At 41.5% G+C, this 25,817-nt stretch overlaps 1 protein-coding gene across 2 annotated transcripts in view; it reads right to left on the bottom strand.

Moving 5' to 3' along the window:
• The window catches only part of LOC109905772 (Down syndrome cell adhesion molecule homolog), a 146,095-nt gene extending 121,731 nt beyond the window's left edge, over window positions 1–24,364 (bottom strand). Inside the window, exons 1-3 of one of the 2 annotated variants that reach the window (XM_031790948.1) lie at window positions 23,565–24,364; window positions 2,147–2,464; window positions 1,891–2,037 (exon numbers count right to left, since the gene is read on the bottom strand). In XM_031790948.1, coding sequence (XP_031646808.1) covers window positions 1,891–2,037; window positions 2,147–2,464; window positions 23,565–23,607 — 508 coding nt within the window. In that variant the 5' untranslated portion in view covers window positions 23,608–24,364. The remainder of the gene's footprint in view (window positions 1–1,890; window positions 2,038–2,146; window positions 2,465–23,564) is intronic. The other variant, XM_020503342.2, reaches the window with a different exon arrangement.
• Window positions 24,365–25,817: the final 1,453 nt, after the last annotated feature.

The following is a 25,817-nucleotide window of genomic DNA, read 5'->3' as shown; positions in this document are numbered from 1 at the left end:
TGCACTCCTTTTCTCTTTCATCTCCCTATTAGCTCTGTCAATTGTTTATCAAAAGCAGAGGGGAGCCGAGCGGCTGCCGTGAATTTGAAAAGCTGCACAGTGAGGTACATTTTAAAATGCATGACAGGTTAATGGTAAGTTAGTGGCAACATTAGGGCTTGTGAGTTGCGGTGCTCATTCAGACTGAAAACAGGGCCACTTCAAATGACTACTAAGCAGTCCTTATTTTAAGAGGTCATTCATATTGTAATTAACTTTTCAATCACAGTTGATTAATTAAAACCAGCCCTAGTCTGTAATTATACATATCTTTTCCCCTGATATGAATCACTGGAAATTCAAAGGCTTCAGACGAGACGCAATGCAAACCAGTCGCTTGTACATGATTTTTAAGATATATAGGATAACACTTCATGCTAAGGTGTCTACTTTAAATGGATTTTATGAAACATTAATCCATAAAATACATATAGTATCAGTCAAAAACCTTAGATGAATCATTTAGCACAGCAGTTGGATAGCTTTATTTTGTGTCAACCGAGACCAAGTCTTCTTTCATTAAAAATGTAAAGTGCAGGGCTGGCAACCCTCAGAGAAGAATAGGTTGGGTCAATCTGCTTTGTTTCCAGGCCTGGTTGAAAACCTTACGCTAACATATATACAAACATATACACACACAATCTGGGATCAAACCCCTGGTAAAGAAATAAAACACACACCTATAATGCCCATTGTAACCCCTGCTCATGCCATAAACACACCCTCTCCATAACAGTGTAAGGTGCCTTTGCTCATGCATCAGGACATCATAAAATATTTAGCAGGGAAAGAGCACTGATTCTGACCATGCTGATGATGCTTCTGACAGGCCTCTGGTGGAATAAACAGGGACAATCCCATCTAGATTGTTTGTAAATACATGTAAAAGCACTCCTAAGAACTGGGTAATGATAAAACACATGATTCACCTTTACAATACCCTGGCTGTTGTAAAAGTTGTAAAAGTTGAACAAATTAAAATAAAGCTTCCATAGGAATACAATACTGCATGACCTAAATTGACTTTTTTTTCACTAGCTATTACACATCTGCCCTATGTTATATAGTTAAGTACATAATTTAAACAAGAGAAGTCAAAATTCCACTTCCCATGCCACTCTACTTTTCAAGGCTATGAATGTGACACAGTAAAAAGTGATAACTTCTAGGTTTCACAGAGGCTAGCATCTTTTTCACTCGTCTGAATCTGCAAAACTCATGTGCAGTCATTATAGATCATATAATATCTCCTTACAGCAGCAGAAACAGTGATGCCTCGACTAGCAACCAGTACACACAGACATGGATCACAGAAGGGATCTTCGTGCTTGAGCAGACACATTTAACATGTTACTAAAACATGTCCCACAATTCGCCCTCTGTCAAATGGCTTGAGGTGCGTGCTTGTCTATAGTTTTTCTAAATGCACCATATAAAGCAAAATTGCCCAGAGGGTGGGCATCAATTGAACGTTTAATGTACAATATCAACCTGTGCAATGAATGATTCCAATCAAGGGGGTTGGGGGTGGGTCAAAATGACAGACAGACATCAGCCTTGCTATTACTGTTGGAGGACAGGATTCCATGGAGCTCCAGTAATGGCTGACTGAGACCACAAGCAGGTAAGTCACAGAGAGACACAACAGTGGCCCAAGTACAAAGAGCAAACCAGGGAAGGCTTCACATGTAGAAACCTTTGGATCCATAGCACTGTCTGTGTAAACAAATCTTGTTTTGTTAGCTACACCTAAGAATCCCTCTTCTGAACTTGTAATCCAATAGCTGATTTGAAGAGTCCAAGCAAGGAATTGAACAAAATTCTGACCAAGATATAAGAATATTGTCTTACCTGAGGATAGTGAGACTGTGTCTTTCTCCCACGATACGACAGTGACGTAAGCCTCCACGGAGGCAGGGATAATGCACTTGAAGACCGCTACATTGCCTCTCATGGCTTTTTGGTCCTCCACCCGAACGGTGTAGGGTTCCCGAAATACTGAGGGTAGCAAGATGGATGGCATTTGGCAAAAGGAAATTAAATACATACTGTTCAAGCAGAAATTATGGAATGAAAACAACAGTTACTATTTAAAAGAAGCACTTACCGGCCTTAATGTGGACATCTTGACTTCTTATTTTTCCTGAAGGATTTTCAGCTGTGCAATAGTAGGTATTGTCATGGATTAGCTTACTAAAGCTGGAGGGGAGGAAGTTAAAGATCTGGAGGGTGCCATTGGGGTGCACGTGGCGGATCCCGGGCACATCGTAGATCTCCTCTTCAGTGGCCAGATACCAGCGCAGCGAGGCGGGGGGCACCCCTGCAGCGGGACAGGGCACCAGGGTCCCTGTGGTGCTGGCAAACACTACCTCTTGCAAAGATGCATTGACAAAATATAAGCTGGAACGTAGATCTTCACTAAAAACTGCAAGAGAGGAGAACAAAGAGAACAACATTTTTTGATGACATGACAACTGACTGACTGGGTATACTACAGGCGCAGGATCTTAATTTGATCACACTTTGTTGCTACAAATTGTCCTGCTGAGAAAATGCAGATCAGCTTAATGATTTACATAAATTCACTGAAAACCTGCACTAACACACGGTTATATTAACAGTATTACACTTTTCATGTAGCCTCATTTTAGCCAGCTAATAGCCTAACCACTGATCAAGCAACATTATGGATTAAAATTTCAAATCCTGTTGCTGCAGGATTATTTTTGTCACGACTTCCGGCTAAGTCAGATTCTCTCCTTGTTCGGGTGGCGTTCGGCGATCGACGTCACCGGCTTTCTAGCCATCGCCGCTCCATTTTTCATATGTCCATTTGTTTTGTCTTGTTCCATACACACCTGGTTTTCATTCCCCAATCAATCTACATGTATTTAGTCCTCTGTTCCCCATCATGTCTTTGTGTGTAATTGTTCATTGTTAACGGTGTATGTTCACGTGCAATACTTTTATAGTTTATGTTCCGTGTTTTGGGGCACATTTTTTGTGCCTATTGTACAGAATAAAAGTACGCATGTTTACTCTACTCTACTCTACTTGCTGCGACAATACTGATCAAATTAAGATCCAATATACAGTACAAATCAAAAGTTTGGATACATCTACTCATAAGGGTTTTTCTTCATTTGGACTATTTTCTACATTGTAGAATAACAGTGAAGATATTAAAACTATGAAATAACACATATGGAATAATGTAGTAAACAAAAAAGTGTTAAACAAAACTAAATTTATACTATATATGAGATTCTTTAATGTAGCTTGATGACAGCTTTGCACACTTTTGGCATTCTCTCAACCTGCTTCATGAGGAATGCTTTTCCAACAGTCTTGAAGGAGTTCCCACATATGCTGAGCACTTGTTGGCTGCTTTTTCTTCACTCTGCATTCCAAATTATCCTAAAGCATCTCAATTGGGTTGAGGTCAGGTGATTGTGGAGGCCAGGTCATCTGATTCAGCACTTCATCACTCTCCTTCTTGGTCAAATAGCGCTTACACAGCCTGGAGGTGTGTTTTGGGTCGTTGTCCTGTTGAAAAGCAAATGATAGTCCCACTAAGTGCAAACCAGATGGGATGGCGTATCGCTGCAGAATGCTGTGGTATCCATGCTGGTTAAGTGTGCCTTGAATTCTCAATAAATCAGAGACACCAGCAAAGCACCACCACACCATCACACCTCCTCCTCCATGCTTCATGGTGGGAACCACATATGCAGAGATCATCCGTTCACCTACTCTGCGTCTCACAACGACACAGCATTTGGAACCAAAAATCTCAAATTTGGACTCATCAGACCAAAGGACAGATTTCCACCAGTCTAATGTCCATTGCTCGTGTTTCTTGGACCAAGCAAGTCTCTTCTTCTCAGTAATGTCCTTTCGTAGTGGTTTCTTTGCAGTAATTCAACCATGAAGACCTGATTCACACAGTATCCTCTGAACAGTTGATGTTAAGATGTGTCTGTTACTTGAACTCTGTGAAGCATTTATTTGGAATGCAATCTAAGGTGCAGTTAACTCTACTGAACTTGTTCTCTGCAGCAGAGGTAACTCTGCGTCTTCCTTTCCTGTGGCGGTCCTCAAGAGAGCCAGTTTCATCATAGCGCATGATGGTGTTTGTGACTGCACTTGAAGAAACATTCAAAGTTCTTCAAATTTTCCAGATTGACTGACCTTCATGTCTTATATTGATGATGGACTGTAATTTTTCTTTGCTTATTTGAGCTGTTCTTGCCATAATATGGACTTGGTCTTTTACCAAATAGGGATATCTTCTGTATACCACCCCTACTTTGTCAAAACACAACTGATTGTCTCAAACGCATTAATAAGAAAATAAATTCCGCAAATGAACTTTTAACAAGGCACACCTGCTAATTCAAATCAAATCAAATCAAATTTTATTTGTCACATACACATCGTTAGCAGATGTTAATACGAGTGTAGCGAAATGCTTGTGCTTCTAGTTCTGACAATGCAGTAATAACCAACGAGTAATCTAACTAACAATTCCAAAGCTACTACCTTATACACACAAGTGTAAAGGGATAAAGAATATGTACATAAAGATATATGAATGAGTGATGGTACAGAGCGGCATAGGCAAGATGCAGTAGATGGTATCGAGTACAGTATATACATATGAGATGAGTATGTAAACAAAGTGGCATAGTTTAAAGTGGCTAGTGATACATGTATTACATAAAGATGCAGTAGATGATATAGAGTACAGTATATACGTAGACATATGAGATGAATAATGTAGGGTATGTAAACATTATATTAAGTAGCATTGTTTAAAGTGGCTAGTGATATATTTTACATCAATTCCCATTATTAAAGTGGCTGGAGTTGAGTCAGTGTGTTGGCAGCAGCCACTCAATGTTAGTGGTGGCTGTTTAACAGTCTGATGGCCTTGAGATAGAAGCTGTTTTTCAGTCTCTCTGTCCCAGCTTTGATGCACCTGTACTGACCTCGCCTTCTGGATGATAGCGGGGTGAACAGGCAGTGGCTCGGGTGGTTGTTGTCCTTGATGATCTTTATGGCCTTCCTGTGACATCGGGTGGTGTAGGTGTCCTGGAGGGCAGGTAGTTTGCCCCCGGTGATGCGTTGTGCAGACCTCACTACCCTCTGGAGAGCCTTACGGTTGTGGGCGGAGCAGTTGCCGTACCAGGTGGTGATACTCCCCGACAGGATGCTCTCGATTGTGCATCTGTAGAAGTTTGTGAGTGCTTGTGGTGACAAGCGGAATTTCTTCATCCTCCTGAGGTTGAAGAGGCGCTGCTGCGCCTTCTTCACGATGCTGTCTGTGTGGGTGGACCAATTCAGTTTGTCTGTGATGTGTACGCCGAGGAACTTAAAACTTGCTACCCTCTCCACTACTGTTCCATCGATGTGGATAGGGGGGTGTTCCCTCTGCTGTTTCCTGAAGTCCACAATCATCTCCTTAGTTTTGTTGACATTGAGTGTGTGGTTATTTTCCTGACACCACACTCTGAGGGCCCTCACCTCCTCCCTGTAGGCCGTCTCGTCGTTGTTCTTAATCAAGCCTACCACTGTTGTGTCGTCCGCAAACTTGATGATTGAGTTGGAGGCGTGCGTGGCCACGCAGTCGTGGGTGAACAGGGAGTACAGGAGAGGGCTCAGAACGCACCCTTGTGGGGCCCCAGTGTTGAGGATCAGCGGGGTGGAGATGTTGTTACCTACCCTCACCACCTGGGGGCGGCCCGTCAGGAAGTCCAGTACCCAGTTGCACAGGGCGGGGTCGAAACCCAGGGTCTCGAGCTTGATGACGAGTTTGGAGGGTACCATGGTGTTAAATGCTGAGCTGTAGTTGACGAACAGCATTCTCACATAGGTATTCCTCTTGTCCAGATGGGTTAGGGCAGTGTGCAGTGTGGTTGAGATTGCATCGTCTGTGGACCTATTTGGGCGGTAAGCAAATTGGAGTGGGTCTAGGGTGTCAGGTAGGGTGGAGGTGATAGGGTCCTTGACTAGTCTCTCAAAGCACTTCATGATGACGGAAGTGAGTGCTACGGGGCGGTAGTCATACGGGTGAGGTAGCCATTCCAGGTGGCTACCTCATGAAGCTGGTTGAGAGAATGCCAAGAGTGTGCAAAGCTGGCATCAAGGCAAAGGGTGGCTACTTTGAAGAATTTGTTTAACACTTTTTTGGTTACTACATGATTCCATATGTGTTATTTCATAGTTTGGATGTCTTCACTATTATTCCACAATATAGAAAATAGTAAGAATAAATAAAAACCCTCGAATGAGTAGGTGTGTCCAAAGTTTTGACTGGTATTATATGCATGTTTACTTATAAATACATCAGGATAGTTATTTACTTGGCCATGATGAAACCAGTTAATGCTTTTGTTATGAACCTGATGTTTACAGTGTCTTTAATATGGACCTTTTTAGTCATCATCTAATCCTTGATACCGCTTAAATCACATTCATTACATAAAAGTAAAATAACAGTCCTTGAAGTGAGGTAATTTGCTCATAGACAACATTGAACATGTATGCTGCTTTGGTTGAGCAGGGGAGCAACAAGGTGGAAAGAGTGTTCATGGTGTAAAAGTGTGTGTCGTTACCTAGCTCCCTCGGAAGGGAGAGAAACACGAAGTGGGACCAATTAGCATCAGGTGGCTCAGTGCTAATTTCTAGGTGGTTGATTACTGAGTGGTGTATAAACTAGGTGTACAAAATATTATGAACACCTGCTCTTTCCATGACATATTAATGTCACTTGTTAAATCCACGTCAAATCAATATAGATGAGGGGGAGGAGACGGGTTAAATAAGTATTTGTAAGCCTCTAGACAATTGAGGCATGAATTGTGTATGTGTACCATTCAAAGGGTGAATGGGTAAAACAAAATAATAATAATAATAATAATAAATGCCAAGATTTAAGTGCCTAAATATTGTATGGTAGTATGTACCTGGGATGCTGGGTTTTTCACACTCAACAGTTTCCCATGTGTTTCAAGAATGGTCCACCACCCAAAATACATCCAGCCAACTTGACACAACTGTGGGAAACATTGGAGTCAACATGGGCCAGCACCTCTGTGGAACGCTTTCGACACCTTGTAGAGTCCATGCCCCAACGAATTGAAGCTGTTCTGAGGGACAATATTGGTGCAACTCAATATTAGGAAGGTGTTCTTAATGTTTTGTACACTCTGTGTATAACTACTCCTGGCTGAGCATGATCCTGTGCCTGCCTGCTGCCTACCTCTGGATCTCTGTCTGGTGTCAGAGTCCGTGCCTAGCAGTAAATGGCTTACCAGTGACAGCTAGCTAGGCCTCTCTGGGGATAAAACATTTTAGCACTTCATACATTTCTAACAAGGTTTCAAATCGCAGTGGTTTCCACCCTCTCTATGCTCCAGCGGCTTTGACCCGCAAAGAGATACACACAACCATCCGTGCACACACGCTCACACAAATACAAAATAAAAATGAATAATTACAACAACAACAACAACAACAAAAAACATCCATATTGCTCTACTCAGCAGTTTCTGATGTGAGAGTTTCTGTTCAGTCCAGAGGTAAGTTGGCATCAATGGTAGCCACTCTGACTTACCAGTTGAACCCATTTACTGTAGTGGACGTTAAAGAAAACACACTCCTGTATAACCAGTGGCTCATCCATAATTGTATTTCTTAGGGGACCCTATGAGTCAGTCAGACAGTGTTGTCTATGGCAGAGAGTAGGCCTGAGAGAATCCCTGGCTGTGACTGAGATCAGTCCTTAATGGGTGATGGAGGCGCTAGCGGAGCATTAGCCTCCTCAGACTGATCAACCTGTCAATGGCAGCCATACATACAGGACAGACGATAGGGGTGACTCATGATGCACACCCACACATGATTTCACAGACACTTAAGGGTATCCTGAGTCTAGCTGCATTACGCCCATGACTTCCAACAGGAAGGCTTCTCGCTCTCTCTCTCTCTCTCTTTCTCAGCATCTGCAACATACTGTAGCTGCAGGAAGGTTTGAATTGTGTCTATGAATGACCTAGGCTTATCCATTGAAGCCCATCATGATTTGCTCAATAATAAATAAATAACATTGATTGAGATAAAAAGCAGTTCTATCAAGGTGGTGCCTGTTTAAATCTTTTAAAATGGAGTGAAAATCGTATTGCTCTGTATGGGTCTGTAGCTGCGTTAAAGACTCAATTGTAAAATAATACATCAAAATCCTATCAAATTGTAATTCATTCCTTTTTCAGCTGGGGCTAAACATAGAACCCTTCTTTGTGGCCGATTGATAATACATCCTCAACCTGTAGGTGTGCTAATATTAATGAGAAATTCTCTTTGAAATCATCAACGTGTATTTATTTATTTTTATTTAACCTTTATTTAACCATTGAGACCCAGAGTCTTTTTTTCAAGGGAGTGTATAGGTAGGTGTCTTAAATAATTAATAATTGGTGATGTTGTTAATATTTTAGAAACATTAAAATCCCTATTGCATTGATAAAAATGTAAGATATGTTGAATATAGTATTTGACGCCTTTCTAAAAGTCTGTGTCAGTGAAACATTTCTGTGTTACAGATATTTGGTGGTTTATCAAGAGCAACCAGAGCCAATGACTGAGAAAGACCACAGATGCAGCACACATTAATTTCTAAAACGAGTGGAACAAGAAGTCCTTTCCAGTCATTTCAAACAGAAATAACACTGATGAACACAATTCCCAAACAAAAAGCCATCTCTTAAATTTGACTTGAATACCTTGTTAATTTACACTGGGAGTACATATTTAATCTATCCTACTGAGCCATTTACTTTATGATGGTATTCTTATATTTTATAATTTCTTATTGTTGTTGCATTGTTGAGAAGGAACATGCAAGTAAGCATTTAGTTGGACGATGTAGACCATGTGTATCCTGTACATATGACCAATAAGAAACTCAATTTAGCACAGTGTAGTCATAACAAAGATTGGTTCGATAAGACCAACTGCAGAGACGTCAAAGGTCCTTGTGGATCTAATCATACTGAGTATCATGTCACTGTACTGCTACACCCATTCCTTACCAAGGAGGTTTACATGAGTTCCACCCAGGTACAACCTCCTCAGAAGCCCCACAAAGCGTCATGCTTCTCATGCCCGAACAACTCCTCTCAAACCGAACCACTTACTAAATAACCACAGAGGAAATGTGTAATTGCCATAATTTTTCATGAGCTGAACCATGAAGACTAAAGAAGTGACACTGTTCAATAATGTTGTATATGCATCCATAATTAACCAAGCTTTGTTTCTATCAGCAAAGCTGGAGGAAGAAGAAAAAAGACAAGACCACTTCATCGCCACCGTCTTTTTCAGTGAGAAGGGGGCAGGATTCTAGTTGGGAATAGAAATCCAAAACATATCCCTAAACAGATTTCTATTTTCTGAGATTAGCAAATGATGTAGATGTTGGAGAGCCCAGAGATGGGAATCTAACCATGAAAACAAACAAGGAAAATGTTTATGCCAGAGGCACATGATGCTTTGTGTGAGGACCACATATATGACCAGAAATATGTGGACACCTGCTCGTCGAACATCTTATGACAAAATCATGAGCATTAATATGGAGTTGGTCCCCCCTTTGCTGCTATAACAGCCTCCACTCTCCTGGGAAGGCTTTCCACTAAATGTTGGAACATTGCTGCAGGGACTTGCTTCCATTCAGCCACAAGAGCATTAGTGAGGTCGGGCACTGATGTTGGGTTCCAATTCATCCCAAAATTCATCCCAAAGGTGTTCAATATGGTTGAGATCAGGGCTCTGTGCAGGCCAGTGAAGTTCTTCTACACCGATCTCGACAAACCATTTCTGCATGTACCTCGCTTTGTGCACAGGGGCATTGTCATGCTAAAACTGGAAAGGGCCTTCCCCACACTGTTGCAACAATGTTGGAAGAACAGAAATGTCTAGAATGTCATTGTATGCTGTAGCGTTAAGATTTCCCTTCAATGGAACTAAGGGGCCTAGCCCAAACCATGAAAAACAGCCCCAGACCATTATTCCTCCTCCACCAAACGTAACAGTTGGCACTATGCATTGGGACCGGTAGTGTTCTCCCGGCATCTGCCAAACCCAGATTCGTCCTTCGGACTGCCAGATGGTGAAGCGTGATTCATCACTCCAGAGAACGCGTTTCCACTGCTCCAGAGTCCAATGGTGGCGGCTTCACACCACTCCAGCCGACACTTGGCATTGCGCATGGTGATCTTAGGCTTGTTTGCGGCTGCTCGGCAATGGAAACCCATTTCATGAAGCTCCCAACTAACAGTTCTTGTGCTGACATCCAGAGGCAGTTTGGAACTCAGTAGTGAGTGTTACAAGCAAGGACAGGCGATTTTTACATGCTACAGGCTTCAGCACTCGGCGGTCCCATTCTGTGAGCTTGTGTGGCCTACCACTTCTGAGCCATTGTTGCTCCTAGATTTTTCCACTTCACAATAACAGCACTTACAGTTGACCGGGGCAGCTCTAGCAGGGCTGAAATTTGACGAAATGACTTGTTAGAAAGGTGGCATCCTTGATGTTGCCATGTTGAAAGTCACTGAGCTCTTCAGTAAGACCATTCTACTGCCAATGTTTGTCTATGGAGATTGCATGGCTGTGTGCTCGATTTTTTCTTTACACCTGTCAGCAACGGGTGTGGCTGAAATAGCCGAATGCACTAATTTGAAGGGGTATCGACATACTAGATATACTATACAGTGGGGCAAAAAAGTATTTAGTCAGCCACCAATTGTGCAAGTTCTCCCACTTAAAAAGATGAGAGAGTCCTGTAATTTTCATCATAGGTACACTTCAACTATGACAGACAAAATGAGAAAAAAAATCCAGAAAATAAGATTGTAGGATTTTTAATGAATTTATTTGCAAATTATGGTGGAAAATAAGTATTTGGTCAATAACAAAAGTTTATCTCAATACTTTGTTATATACCCTTTGTTGGCAATGACAGAGGTCAAACGTTTTCTGCAAGTCTTCACAAAGTTTTCACACACTGTTGCTGGTATTTTGGCCCATTCCTCCATGCAGATCTCCTCTAGAGCAGTAATGTTTTGGGGCTGTTGCTGGGCAACACTGACTTTCAACTCCCTCCAAAGATTTTCTATGGGGTTGAGATCTGGAGACTGGCTAGGCCTCTCCAGGACCTTGAAATGCTTCTTACGAAGCCACTCCTTCGTTGCCCGGGTGGTGTGTTTGGGATGGTTGTCATGCTGAAAGACCCAGCCATGTTTCATCTTCAATGCCCTTGCTGATGGAAGGAGGTTTTCACTCAGAATCTCACAATACATGGCCCCATTCATTCTTTCCTTTACACGGATCAGTCGTCCTGGTCCCTTTGCAGAAAAACAGCCCCAAAGCATGATGTTTTCACTCCCATGCTTCACAGTAGGTATGGTGTTCTTTGGATGCAACTCAGCATTCTCTGTCCTCCAAACACGACGATTTGAGTTTTTACCAAAAAGTTATATTTTGGTTTCATCTGACCATATGCCATTGTCCCAGTCTTCTTCTGGATCATCCAAATGCTCTCTAGCAAACTTCAGACGGGCCTGGACATGTACTGACTTAAGCGGGGGGACACGTCTGGCACTGCAGGATTTGAGTCCCTGGCGGCGTAGTGTGTTACTGATGGTAGACTTTGTTACTTTGGTCCCAGCTCTCTGCAGGTCATTCACTAGGTCCCCCCGCATGGTTCTGGGATTTTTTTTCACCGTTCTTGTGATCATTTTGACCCCACGGGGTGAGATCTTGTGTGGAGCCCCAGATCGAGGGAGATTAACAGTGGTCTCGTATGTCTTCCATTTCCTAATAATTGCTCCCACAGTTGATTTCTTCAAACAAAGCTGCTTACCTATTGCAGATTCAGTCTTCCCAACCTGGTGCAGGTCTACAATTTTGTTTCTGGTGTCCTTTGACAGCTCTTTGGTCTTGGCCATAGTGGAGTTTGTAGTGTGACTGTTTGAGGTTGTGGACAGGTGTCTTTTATACTGATAACAAGTTCAAACAGGTGCCATTAATACAGGTAACGAGTGGAGGACAGAGGAGCCTCTTAAAGAAGAAGTTACAGGTCTGTGAGAGCCAGAAATCTAGCTTGTTTGTACATGACCAAATACTTATTTTCCACCATAATTTGCAAATAAATTCATTAAAAATCCTACAATGTGATTTTCTGGATTTGTTTTCTCTCATTTTGTCTGTTATAGTTGAAGTGTACCTATGATGAAAATGACAGGCCTCTCTCATCTTTTTAAGTGGGAGAACTTGCACAATTGGTAGCTGAATAAATACTTTTTTGCCCCACTGTATAAAAGTAACTACTGTACAGTAGTTACATGCACCTGGGAATATTATCAGTATATCATTACTGTGAATGCATGTTTAATTCCTAAGCAACTGAGCAGAGCAGTGCATGAAATAATTGATGTATATGCACAGAGAATGATAGCTTAATCATTCCATTAAATGTGTGGTATCAGCACTATATTGGTAAAACAAAACAATAATGCGAATATAAAAACATCTGTAATGAAACACATCAATGAGCAGTAATTCCGAAAGTGTAACACTTGATAACAACAATTTGCAATCTATTATCCTTTTACTTCAGTATTGAAATTATGTCCATTAACATCAACATTCCATAGCACCAGATGGCTCCTCTCATTTTAATATGAAAATAACTCTCAATCACGCTGCCATTATGCAACTGCCTTGTTGTGATTTTTGGATGGAATGCTTAGCATGATTATTATCTGCGCCCAGAACAGGCCCCCATATTAACATATAGGTGCAGTGTGAAAAACCAATGTTTACACAACACAGTTGTCATGAATATGATTATAAATATGAATATTCAAAATTGTTGAGTTAAGCTGATCAATCAAAGGCAGTAGAATTCATCAGCTGACAGACAGGTGTAATCAGCCATCACAGAGGGCTTTCAGGGCTATGGAGGCGCTTCATTTAATTCAACGTGCAATCGATGCTGATGGTACAAACTCGAACAACATGTATGCATGCTTTAACCCCTTACTGCCTTCCTCTAATGAATACAGTCACATGTACAGTTTATGTACTGCATTTGCTTGGATGTTTACTGTTTAAATTGCAATCATCCATTGGTGCTATTCCATATTTTGCCCATCATTTTATCATGAGCTCATCTGACAGACATAGAGAGCAGAAAAAGAGAGAAAGAAATAGGGAGATCCAGAGAGCGTTGGATGGTGGACTAATCAGTTGGGTCCAAGTATTTTATAGGGCACCCATGTCACGTCTGGTGAGCCAGTGGCCTGTCGTCGGGCTCTCAGTTGGCTTGGGCACACGGGGCAGGGTGAGACGGGGCGGGCAGCTGCTGCACTGTGACAGGCTCTGTCAACCAGGAACGCTGGGTAATTAAAGCAGCCCTCTGTGCTGTGCCTGGGAGGTGGAGTGGGATCAGGAGCAGAGACAGGAGATGGGGAAGAAAAGGAAAGATGTAGGGGGCAATGAGGGGGGTTATCCAATGTGAGTAAGCATTCTCCTCTTTCTGCCCAGGGGCTACACACAGGGCTTGTACAGGAACTTGCTAAATGACAGTCTCCCAATTTGCTTTCATGAATATTAACCAGGACATGACAGAAGAAAGGGGCCGCTGTCTGCTCTGCTCTGCTCTGCTCACTGGTGATATGCAAAGACAGATCCATCGTCTGATGTCAGAGGAGTAGGATATGGTAAAGCGGAGCCCCACGGTGCACCTCTCTAGATCTACTTTTATTTTCATGTGTTAAATGGGTGAGAGTGGATGTCTCATTAATAGAGAAGGAGGCAGCAGCAGCAGCATATCTCAGTAGGGAGAATGTCAGCATTCCAGATGTTGATGTCTAAATCATGCTGCTGATGAACCAACGGGAGGGAGAGAATCTGATGGGGGATTACAGTATACTGGATACCAAACTATAGCAACTCCCTCTGCTGCTACTACAGCTGAATAAAAGTACCAGGGTACAAATAATAGTATTTTGTGGTGCAATATGAACACTAAAATGTGGAGAAAGAGTTTCTTTGAGGCATTAACCGAGAAAACTATTTGCATATTCAATCAAATAGATGGGAGAAAACAATTGTATTCTCATGAGAATACCACATTCTTAAAATTACTCAATGATTGTCCTCCTCAGTGCCCAGACTTTTCAAGGCTGATTCATACTGCAAGCCACACTGATAAGGGAATACTCAGGTTTCTTTCCATATTTCTCAAGAAATTGGTAGTGCAGCATTTTCATATTGGGTCAACTTTCCACAAACAAATGAACATAAATTAAAACAACATGGTGTATTTATGGCAAGCTGAAGCTAATCCCCTTGTCAAAGCCTGTGAGAGTCAGAGTGAGTAGCATGGGGGAGTCAATGTGTGTAGACTAAACTTAACCACTGCTTAAACCTACAGACATAATGCCAAGATGTTAGACCATCTTCATTTAATGATATAGTAGACCAACACTGGGTGGCAACCTTTTAGATGAGGAGGGCATTGTCACACTGGACTCTATGAATAAAGAAAGAGCAGTGAACCTTTTGAGTATAGTGTGCTGAATTCTTCTTATATCCTTTGTCCGATTCCTTTGTACAGGAAATGCTACTGTACTGAACAACCAGTTAAAGACAGCATGATTATGGTGGCCCAGAGGACGATTGTGTATGGTGTGCTGCACGAGTTTTGCGATTTCTAATTGTCACACCCATATTGACCAGGCCAAACCTCGCCACAGCCACCAAACGGGATCAAACATACCGCAAAGGCTGTTAAAAAACGCAGCGGTAAACCGAACTGAACACACCCCAAGTCAAGAGGACATGGGGTCAACGGTATTTTGACAGACAACCCTGCTTAGCCTCCTCACACAGAGTTAGAATAATTGAGTGTATTACATACTGTTGATAGCGTAGTTTGAGGGGTCTTTAGATGGTGGATGGATGACTGTCTATGTAGACAAACACTGTAAGGAGACTGATTACTCTTCTGCAGAATTAATGATGAACTGACCACAGGTGCAGGGGCATCAATGATGTTGTCCTGCATATACTCATCACTGCCAACCTTCATGCTCGCTATGGGAACAGCATCTTCCAGAGTGGTGGCAAATGTAGACATTCTACAGTGTGGAGGTGGAATTATAGAGAAAACTAAAATAGGCGAACAGGTGAAAATGTCAACAAAATCAACTGAAAATGCCCAGGTGATCATAAATCATGTAGCCAATGTAAAATAAGTTGCAAACGCCCCATTTATTGTTAGACAGTGATGTAACACCAGCTGAGAAACCAACGGAAGTGATCACATCTTGTTGTTACTTCCAGTGATCCACATTCCACTGTTGTTTAACAGAAGTCCGTCATGAACAGCTGGCGTTGTGAAGTGTGTCAGTGCTAATGTCACAGCAGCTGGCTCCTGTCATCTTATTAGCTGCCCCATAACCAGGGCCCTTTAAATATGCTATGTGCCACACTCACTTAAATACTCCAGACCTATTTGACAATCGTTATAGACGTAGTATATTAAACATTTATCACATCCAAACCGTAAAGCAAACATGTTTATTTAACACTAAGGAGCACAGCATGTGTTCCCTGAAGAATCTCCCAGCCAACCTGCCTCCTTCTCTCTTCTCCGTCAATCCCCTGCTTGCTTTATTATCCCCCTTCCTCACTACACACCATCCCTCCAAAAAATACATGTTCTAGGGTTGTCTCTTTCTCCTGTGTGTTCGCTGTGTGACAGGGGACGTTAGCTCTGTAAAGCCAGCAAGCCAAGCAGACGCAAATGTATTCAGAGCATTTAGTACTCCGGATGAATCGAATTATAATGTAATCATCTGATCAAACAGCAATTAGCATAATCACTTCTGGGGAAAGGCTGATAGAGAGAGGGAAAGCAACACATAATAAAGCTCAGGCTAGCAACACTAATGAGACATTTACCAGCAGTCACAAAGTTACTGATTCCTGGGGACACAGATTCTTTAAATAGGAACCACCTCTTTTTAGAGGTGCAACTGTGCATATCAAAACATCAAATTGGTAACTGATCCAAATTCATTGGAATGCAGGCTCATTCAAACACTATGGTTTGTGTCTCTTTCTCTGTATTCTGAGAACAGATATGAAGTTAGCATATTGTGAACACAAACAGTATTTGCATCTTATAGTGTAGAAAACCCCCACTATGTAACATACCAAGATAGAGGAAAGTGAAACCATAACAGTGATCCTAGCCTTTGATCGTTAAACCACTCTGGTCTTTTCCAGCAGCACACATTAATATGAAAGGTGACTCTAGGGTTAGCAGAAATATTCATAGTTGAGCATATGGCATATAATAATAAGCACAAAGGCATGCAGTCTCTCACACCAGAATGATCATAGGATGCAAAAGCATCAATCTGACTCCTCTGGATCCAGCAGGAACATTCACACACCTACACACACATCTTTCCTCAAACCATCAAATGACAGCACTTTTCAAATGGACAGCTAATAATAGCAGGCACTAAATTGGTCTTAAATCTTACCGTCTGTGCCAGGTTTAAAAATAAAGCCGTGTCGAGAAACCAAGCTGGACTAATTTGTCTTTCCTTCACTGTCTATCCACCCCTGCCTCTGTCCTGCCTCTGTCCTGCCTCTGTCCTGCCTCTGTCCTGCCTCTGTCCTGCCTCTGTTACCCCTCAGCCTACTTTACTATTGGTACTATGCATAAAAGGCCTCTGAGGACTCTAATTGTAAAATACCTCAGGAAACATAACTTGGTGCATTCACAGAATGACTGATTGAGAAGTTTATCTGTGATAAGGACATAGGAGACAGTACAAGAGATGAAACACTAGAAGGAGGTAAAAGAGTGGCAGTCAATAAGACAAAGAGAAGCAGATGAAATGTGAGGAAAATACCAAGCTCAAAGGGAAAAACCGTGGGAGAGTCACCAAGGTGATCCATCCATACCAGAGCAAACACGTGCACTGGGCATATAGGGATCAATCAAGTTAATTCACATGGGTGTGTAGGTCAAAGCATGGGCATTTAGGTACCAGATTAAGTGACTAATTCATTCTTTCCCTCATAAATTCTATGTGATCTTTGTGACTTTGTGAATAGTTATCGTTACTCATTGTGTATTTATTCCTTGTGTTATTATTGTTCTATTATTTCTCTTTTTTTCTTTCTGCATTGTTGAGAAGGGCCCATAAGTAAGCACTTCACTGTTAATCTACACTGTTTACGAAGTGTGACAAATACAATTTGATTTGGTTAGCCACATTAACCACACCTACAACATCTGTCCTGTTCACTGCGTTCTTATGAGTTACATTACATCATACTTGGGCTCTATACACACACACACACACACAGTAGTCCTAATCCAACATACAGTATGTGCATTAGACATAGGTAGAATGTTAGTGCATGTATTTATGATGTGGGTAATCTCTAAAAACTGCATTAGCCACTTTTCTAGGTGCTCAGCCTTTTCAAATAACATGGCATAAAATAACACTACATAAAATAACATGACCTGTCTTTGCCAGACGCACCCCCTCTCTACATGGTTGATCAAACATATAAATCTGTGTGCGTTTTTCCCCCCCTGTCGATGCTAAACAGTATAGTTAACATTTTAATGTGAAAGCCATTTACACGGTGATAATGCAATTATATTGTTCTGATTCAGCAGAATCCTTAAGGATAAACAGTCTGATTTGTAATTAGATTTTACATTCAGTGAAACATACCACCACCACCACTGTGAGTCTCCCATGCCCCATTACTAATTAGACTGCAAAACGGCTGCTGAACATCTTTAGTAGGCATCTTCATTATGGAGTCAGTATGTGTGAACTGGGAGATCCATTATTACACATCAGGGTCTCCATTATCAGACATTACCATTAGCAACCGTTCCTCAGGAATGACAACAACAACGCTACCACACATACTTTTCCACAAGCAAACACCCTCGAAAAGGGGAACTACTGTAGGGAATAATTGACCTTAAAAAAGTGATGAAATCATGTTTGAACTGAACTCACATTTATTTCTCAGATAGGTACTGTATCTATCAATACATATATTGAGGGCCTCCCGAGTGGTGCAGCGGCCTAAGGCACTGCATCGCAGTGATTGAGGCTTCACTTCAGACCCGGGTTCATTCCCAGGCCGTGTCACAACCGGCCGTGATCGGGAGTACCATGGCGCAGCGCACAACTGACCCAGCCTCATTTCGGGTTAGGGGAGAGTTTGGCTTTACTTGGCTCATCGCGCTCTTACGACTCCTTGTGGTGGGCCAGGCACCTGCAGACTGACTTCGGCCGTCAGTTGAACGGTGTTTCCTCCGACACATTGGTGCGGCTGACTTTCGGGTTCAGCGGGCAGGTGTTAAGAAGCGCGTTTTGGCGGATCATGTTTCGGAGGACACATGACTCGACCTTCGCCTCTCCGAGCCTGTTGGGGAGTTGGAGCGATGAGACAAGATCGTAATTGGATATCATGAAATTGGGGAGGAAAGAGGGGGTAAAATGCAACAAAAAAATTAGTATAATAATAATAACACACAGTGAGACTATAAATTGTATTGCCTTACTATACACGTTTTCATAGCTAGGTCACATGTGCTGCTCTGATACCTAGTTGACGAAGGTCAGAAAGTAAATTTGTGGACCTCAATGACAAAACATTTAGGGGTTAGATGTGCTCAAAGGTAAGATTTTTAAAATGTTCACACATTTTGAAGCTTACACTCTATTTTACATAATCGGAACTGTTTATGTTGTACCCGCCATCAGTTGAGACGCAGGATACTCTTGACGGTGAGTGTCATGTTTTGGCTGATAACATTTATTTCAAGAAATGTTTTAATAGTTTGATAACCCTGTTTGTAAGCTTTTAAATGATATAATCGTTTATTTATTTTTTTATTTTTTTTCCAGTGACGAAGACATGGATGTCTCATGGTAGGGTGGGGTATGAAAAACAGGTCAACTTTGAACACATCTATCTACTAAATGTTCTGTCATTCAGGTCTAGTCCACTAAGTCCTCCTCAATTGCCTGCATGAGGCCACTGCTACCAAAAGACGGTAAGTCTTAAAGATCTTTAAATAGATATGGAGGATTCAAAGGCATACGTCTTACAAGAGGAGCACCTCACTATACAGGAACAGATGGATCTGTAATCAGTGCGCTGCCTTAATTGCCCCCAGTAGATTAACTCCACTGAAACACAGGTTCCTCCTCTCTGCCAAGTTTAGTCAAATCAAGCTGCCCCCAGTCTCCATTGCATTTTCCTTCTCAGGTTCCTAATGTGTTGTCATGCTAACTTGGCAGCCTAAGTGATGTTGGCGGGGGGGGGGGGGGGGGGTTGCTGAGAAGTATTTTTATCCGTAATAAATCCCTTTTGTGGGGATAAACTAATTCTGATTGGCTGGGCCTGGCTCCCCAGTGGGTGGGCTTGGCTGCCAAGTGGGTGGTGGGCCTATGCCCTCCCAGGCCCACCCATGACGGCACCCCTGCCCAGTCGTGAAATCCATAGATTAGGGCCCAATTTATTTATTTAAATTGACTGATTTCCTTATATGAACTATAACTAAGTAAAATTGTTGAAACTGTTGAGTTAAAAATATATATATATATATTTTACCTTTATTTAACTCAGTTAAGAACAAATTCTTATTTTCAATGACGGCCTAGGAACAGTGGGTTAACTGCCTGTTCAGGGGCAGAACGACAGATTTGTACCCTGTCAGCTCGGGGGTTTGAATTTGCAACCTTCCGGTTACTAGTCCAATGCTCTAACCACTAACCACTAGGCTACCCTGTTTGTTTAGTTTATATATATAGAGTCATCTCTCGACAACGTGAAAGACGGGCACGTTGATTGAGATAGAAATGTGTACATGAGAAGTGTGCGTGACCTATTGACCTTAGTGTAAATGTTAATTTATTGAAGACAAAATAGATGTAGGCCATCTCAAACAGCCTTGCTCAGGTCTGTCTCTCAATCACTGTGCTGGAATCTGCAGGTTGCACCTCAGTCACTCTGTCGAGTCATGCCATTGTTATGAACGTTCTCAAGCCGCCCTCTGCCATAGTGGTGCCCAAGAAGTTGTGATAAGCCCAGTCATTGTGATTGGAGGCCAATGACTCTTTTGTCTAAATTACAGTATATTGGGCTGGTAATACATTGACATTGCACATATTTAGTAGGAAACAACTTTGCCATGATATACAGTATATGTTGTAAAATGTACTTTCGATAGATGGCAATGTTGTCATTAGCTAGCAAAGTTTGTCAAAAATAGCTAGCAATGCTAACGTTAGCTAGCTAAAATCTGGTGGTCTCCCCCAATCTTAGCTGGCTAACATCTAAAGTCAATCTGACAAAGGTTTTTCCTATTAATTATTTGCCTCCTTTTGACATTTCATTGTATTTGCAAGCCACTGTAATGCACTTTTGATTAAATCTTTATCAGCACTTATTGACAATGCATTGAGTAGAACGCATCAGTCCTAAAACGAATGTTCAAAACAATAGTAAGACAAACGTGCACCCCATGAATAAGGGCCCTATGTGAGCTGCCTCGCCTCATCATTTTTACAAACAGAATTGGAGCTTGGATTGGTTTTCCTTAGCCATCTAAAGATAGCTATATCCTACTGTATCTCTTAATTACAATTCAATTTGAATAAAAATGATCAAAGGTAACCCACAGTACACAAAATAAATACATATTTTAAGTTACTCATTATTAAATCATGTTTTATAAATGCTTTAATGGTTCAAAATAAAATCATAATATCATCCAGAAAATATGGATAAATGGAGTTAATAGGCCAGAATGAAAATGATAAGAATGCTTAAAAATATCATACCTGTAGTATTTTGTATTCGGGGGTTAATTACAACAGAGAAAACTAATCTACTGACCCAGTTTCCTCAAAAATGTGATATTTTAGCTGTATCTTGTATTGTGCATTTCATGTATAATTTCCTCAATTATCATTATGCCAGAATATGCACAATAAGGGCTCAGGAAGTGGCTGGGCCCTTACCAAGCACTTCCAGGTCACCGCTCAGTATAGCCTTATTGTGCCAAACTCACACTTTCCTGACACCCATAATGGAGGTTTCCATAGAGAAAGGCCAGTGAGCATGTGATAGACCTATAGAATTAGGAATTAGAATACAAATGGAGTATTTAGAACAGTAATTTAATAGGATCTATAGATAAACCTAACTCTAAAAAGGAAACATTTTCTAGAATCCAATTTCTCTGTGTAACTACAAGGTCTTTCATTCTACCATCGTCAGCTCAGCTCAGTCAATACAGACCTCATCATTATCATGATAATCACCATCTTCAGAAAACCAAACACAGAAAACATAATGAAATACAGTGCAGCGAAATAAAGCATGATCACAGCTCCAACTGCATTCTATGCCCATTGTCCACAAAGGCATAACATGTAGGACAATAGAACAACACAGAAGGATGAAGCCATTCCCAAATAATACAATATACATTTTGCATGTAGCGTTTATTCTATTATTATATTAGGTTACCAATATGAAGGCTTCTGAGACTATACAGTATATGGATCCCGGCTGGCCAGACAGTTGATCTAATGTCACAGCACAATTATTATGCTTAACAACGAATGCTTATTGTTCTTTTATGAGTTTCCACAGAAGCCAGTGTGAGTGAGGGAGATAACATTTTATGTGGAGTAGAGATGGAATAGCCTAACATAGATGTCAATAAGCAGCTGACTGAGAATTGCATTACAAGGAAAAGGGGATGATAGTCAAATATCTATCATTTAAGTTTGGGGATTTTTTGGGGAGGGAGGGAGAGTGGAGTGAAACAAGGAACTAGAAATTAACCATTGATTTTCTTGCCAAGTGGGTTGGGTTCAACTTGTCATATCTGCGTTGGTATAAAATTAACGTCCCTCGATGTGCTACAATGGGTTAATCCCAAACCTCCAATGCCCCCTTTTTGCCTGATGCGGTAAATTCAGCGACCCTCTACGACATAACCACAACCAGAGGTTCTACCCTGTTAACTTACAATATCTGCAACACCCCCATCTTGTCAGCTTTTACATTTTGTAAGAAGATATATTTTCTACCCCTTTCCGTACACACCCAGCCTTGTCATAACTCCCTTCCTGGGGAAGAGATTATATCCAATAAATAATGGTTTATTTGATCCTGTGTAAGTAATAAATTGTATCAATTTACTCTTCTCCCCGATCAGCTTCACATTGCAAATTCACAGATTTATGAAAGCACACACACACTACACAAATATACACACACACACACACCTTTTAACTGAATGCATTAAGAAAATCTTTGGAGATTGCAAATCAATATGAATTGATCACATGAAAGGAGACAGAATAATTCTGTGTGTAATATTCTATAATATCATTGTTTTTTTATTTCTGTTACATGATATATGGCCTGCAAGCTCTTTCAAATCTATTTACCAGCATTATCTCAATAAGAAATAAAACATGTGTTTGCAGTGTCTACAGGGGTCCCTTTTCTGGTAAGCCATTTTTCAACATTATCAGGTCCTGGTGGCTTACATTTTTTCTCTCTCATTGATACACCATTATTGTTAATTTACATGTCTTCATTTGTCTACACCCCTGTGCAATGGCTAGAAATGCATTGCATTGTTTAATGAAAACTTGCATGCATGTATTCAAAATCAATGTAGTATTTTAATCTAATATCATAAATCTCTAAGGATAGACTTAAATGAATCAATTGAATTCACATAAAATGATAGGCTACATTATCAGATTTTACATGTCTCTAATATCCTTTCGAATCTGAATACCCTACATTGAATTTTAAAATATACAACTCTAAATAAATACATTGGATGGGGGAGGGGAAGGGGGTTAAACCAAATGTCCAGTATATAAAATACGTCACTCATTATTGAGGCCCTTGCTACTTCGGACTGAAATCATAGCCTACCGGTATATACATCCAGACATGAAAATATGGGTTACATTCGATGTAGTAAATGTAACTGACAACAATTAAGGTTTAAACCTTGAGGTCACGTCTACTTTATCAAACCTCAAGAACAAGGCAAGGCAACATCAATTTATTTCCTCAGCAAGCAATGAAATACGCAATTGAATAATGAAGGCATCATAAGAAATCCCCTAACTGCTTAAAAACATAATATATGTGATTCTATCAAATACTAACCAATGATGTGCTTTATAGGTAAAACAGATTAAAGCACATTTCACTCCCGTTCCTCTCTCCCTAGCACTGTTGGCAACCATACAATGTTATCATGTGTAACACAGGTGACCTCCAACCCCCTAATCTACTTTGCTTTACTCACTGAATTACTGACATAACTAACATTCAAATGTGAAAATTAAACTTACCATTTAAGATGCTCTGGAAAAAGATAACTGCAAATATCCACATGCCCCGCTCCGTTCAAATCCCCCAAAGCTATGTTTTCTCGTCTTCCTCCGCACTCTTTGACCGCTGCTTTCCTATAATTATGTTCTGTGGCAGGTGTAATGTTAAACATTTGCTACTAGCTTCTAGTAACCAGTCCAACTCTCTGCTGATCTGAATGTTTTCACCGTCTCCTCCTTGTTTCTCTACAACTCCCTCCCTGGTACTCTCGTAGCCTACTCTTCCTCTCCCCTTTCCGACCCCTCTTTACACTTGGAGGATATAGTATGTGTATCTCTGATTGTCTTGGTTAAAGCTGTGATCCGACTCTGCGCAGCTCTACTCTGGTCCTCCGTGCCTTGCTACTTCCCCTGCTCTTCAAAGGGATGCTCGAGGGGGATACAGTGTTCGCCTGCAGTCCAGGTGTGATGCTGAGTCAGGGTGGTGGCACGCGGGCAACGATAGGTCCTCAAAAAAATGTCTGGGTGTTAAAACCGGGACACCTAAACAATAACAATGTGGAATCCAAAAAACGCATCTTAAATCGAAAACTGAAAAATAGAAGCAGGTTGGGAAACAAAACGTGACAAATAAAATAACTTAAAATAAAGAGTAAATGGTCAGTTCAATAAGAATGAAAACCCAATCCGGATGAGCTGAAGTCAGACCATCATCACCACCTCTCTCCGTCCAGCAAGAGGCAAGCACGCGCATCTTCCCACTGCCCTTTTAATCGCGTTGGTCCATGCGGTAACCCTCGCTGCCTCGTAACCCTCTCCCCTGCCTCTGCAGCCACTTTAATTCCTCATTGCCTTAAAGGAGCAGAGGCGCCAGCCAGTCCTCCTAGGCGCTAGGTGAGAGCATGTACAGCAGGGAGGGTACATTTGCAGTTAAAGAAGGCGCACCTGAAGAGCCGGTTAACAAGGATAACATTTTACGCACGGTGTTATACAGGCACACAAAGTGCGTGCGTAAGTAAATAAGTGGTACTTTTATTAAAGGCACAATAGGAACATGACGATACACGTATTTTTTTTATACAGGAGAGGGACAGTGGACTATGCCTTCAAAATGTTATTGATGCAAAGAGCCCTTGAGTTTTTTTAGAATATATTTTGTGGGAAATCATTTTATAAATTGATTTGAAATTAATCATACACTCAAATCTACCATTAGGTCGGTGAAATGCATGTCAAATATGTAATGATATCTTATTGAAACACATTTTTAAAAGTAATTTGTTCTTTATTTTTTTACTATATTTCGGGTTGGCATTACATTTTGGCATTGTGTTGAAATAGAATTGAATACTAAATGATGTTCTAACATCAGCAAGTATTATGCTATTGTTTTGATTGTGAATTCTAGCTGGATTTGGTGCATTTAACATTGACCTGCCTCTGGTCCTTTCCCTGCCCAGCCTCTGCCCAGGAGCAGATCCTGTCTGATAAGCTTCTAAAATCATCAGACCTGCACAAGAGGCCATTCACTGCAAACAGAGGACCTGTCTGTCAGCATCCTCTGTCTGCAGTCACACATCCAGGACTGGCACCTATCCCTCTCCAGGCATATAGACTGATAAATCAGCATCCTCTGTCTGCAGTCACACATCCAGGACTGGCCCCTATCCCTCTCCAGGCATATAGACTGATAAATCAGCATCCTCTGTCTGCAGTCACACATCCAGGACTGGCCCCTATCCCTCTCCAGGCATATAGACTGATAAATCAGCATCCTCTGTCTGCAGTCACACATCCAGGACTGGCCCCTATCCCTCTCCAGGCATATAGACTGATAAATCAGCATCCTCTGTCTGCAGTCACACATCCAGGACTGGCCCCTATCCCTCTCCAGGCATATAGACTGATAAATCAGCATCCTCTGTCTGCAGTCACACATCCAGGACTGGCCCCTATCCCTCTCCAGGCATATAGACTGATAAATCAGCATCCTCTGTCTGCAGTCACACATCCAGGACTGGCCCCTATCCCTCTCCAGGCATATAGACTGATAAATCAGCATCCTCTGTCTGCAGTCACACATCCAGGACTGGCCCCTAGCCCTCTCCAGGCATATAGACTGATAAATCAGCATCCTCTGTCTGCAGTCACACATCCAGGACTGGCACCTATCCCTCTCCAGGCATATAGACTGATAAATCAGCATCCTCTGTCTGCAGTCACACATCCAGGACTGGCCCCTATCCCTCTCCAGGCATATAGACTGATAAATCA

Source organism: Oncorhynchus kisutch, linkage group LG15 (assembly GCF_002021735.2).
Source record: "Oncorhynchus kisutch isolate 150728-3 linkage group LG15, Okis_V2, whole genome shotgun sequence".
Taxonomy (NCBI): domain Eukaryota; kingdom Metazoa; phylum Chordata; class Actinopteri; order Salmoniformes; family Salmonidae; genus Oncorhynchus; species Oncorhynchus kisutch.
The sequence above is the reverse complement of the archived record's forward strand: the minus strand, read 5'-3'. Positions and strand labels throughout refer to the sequence as shown.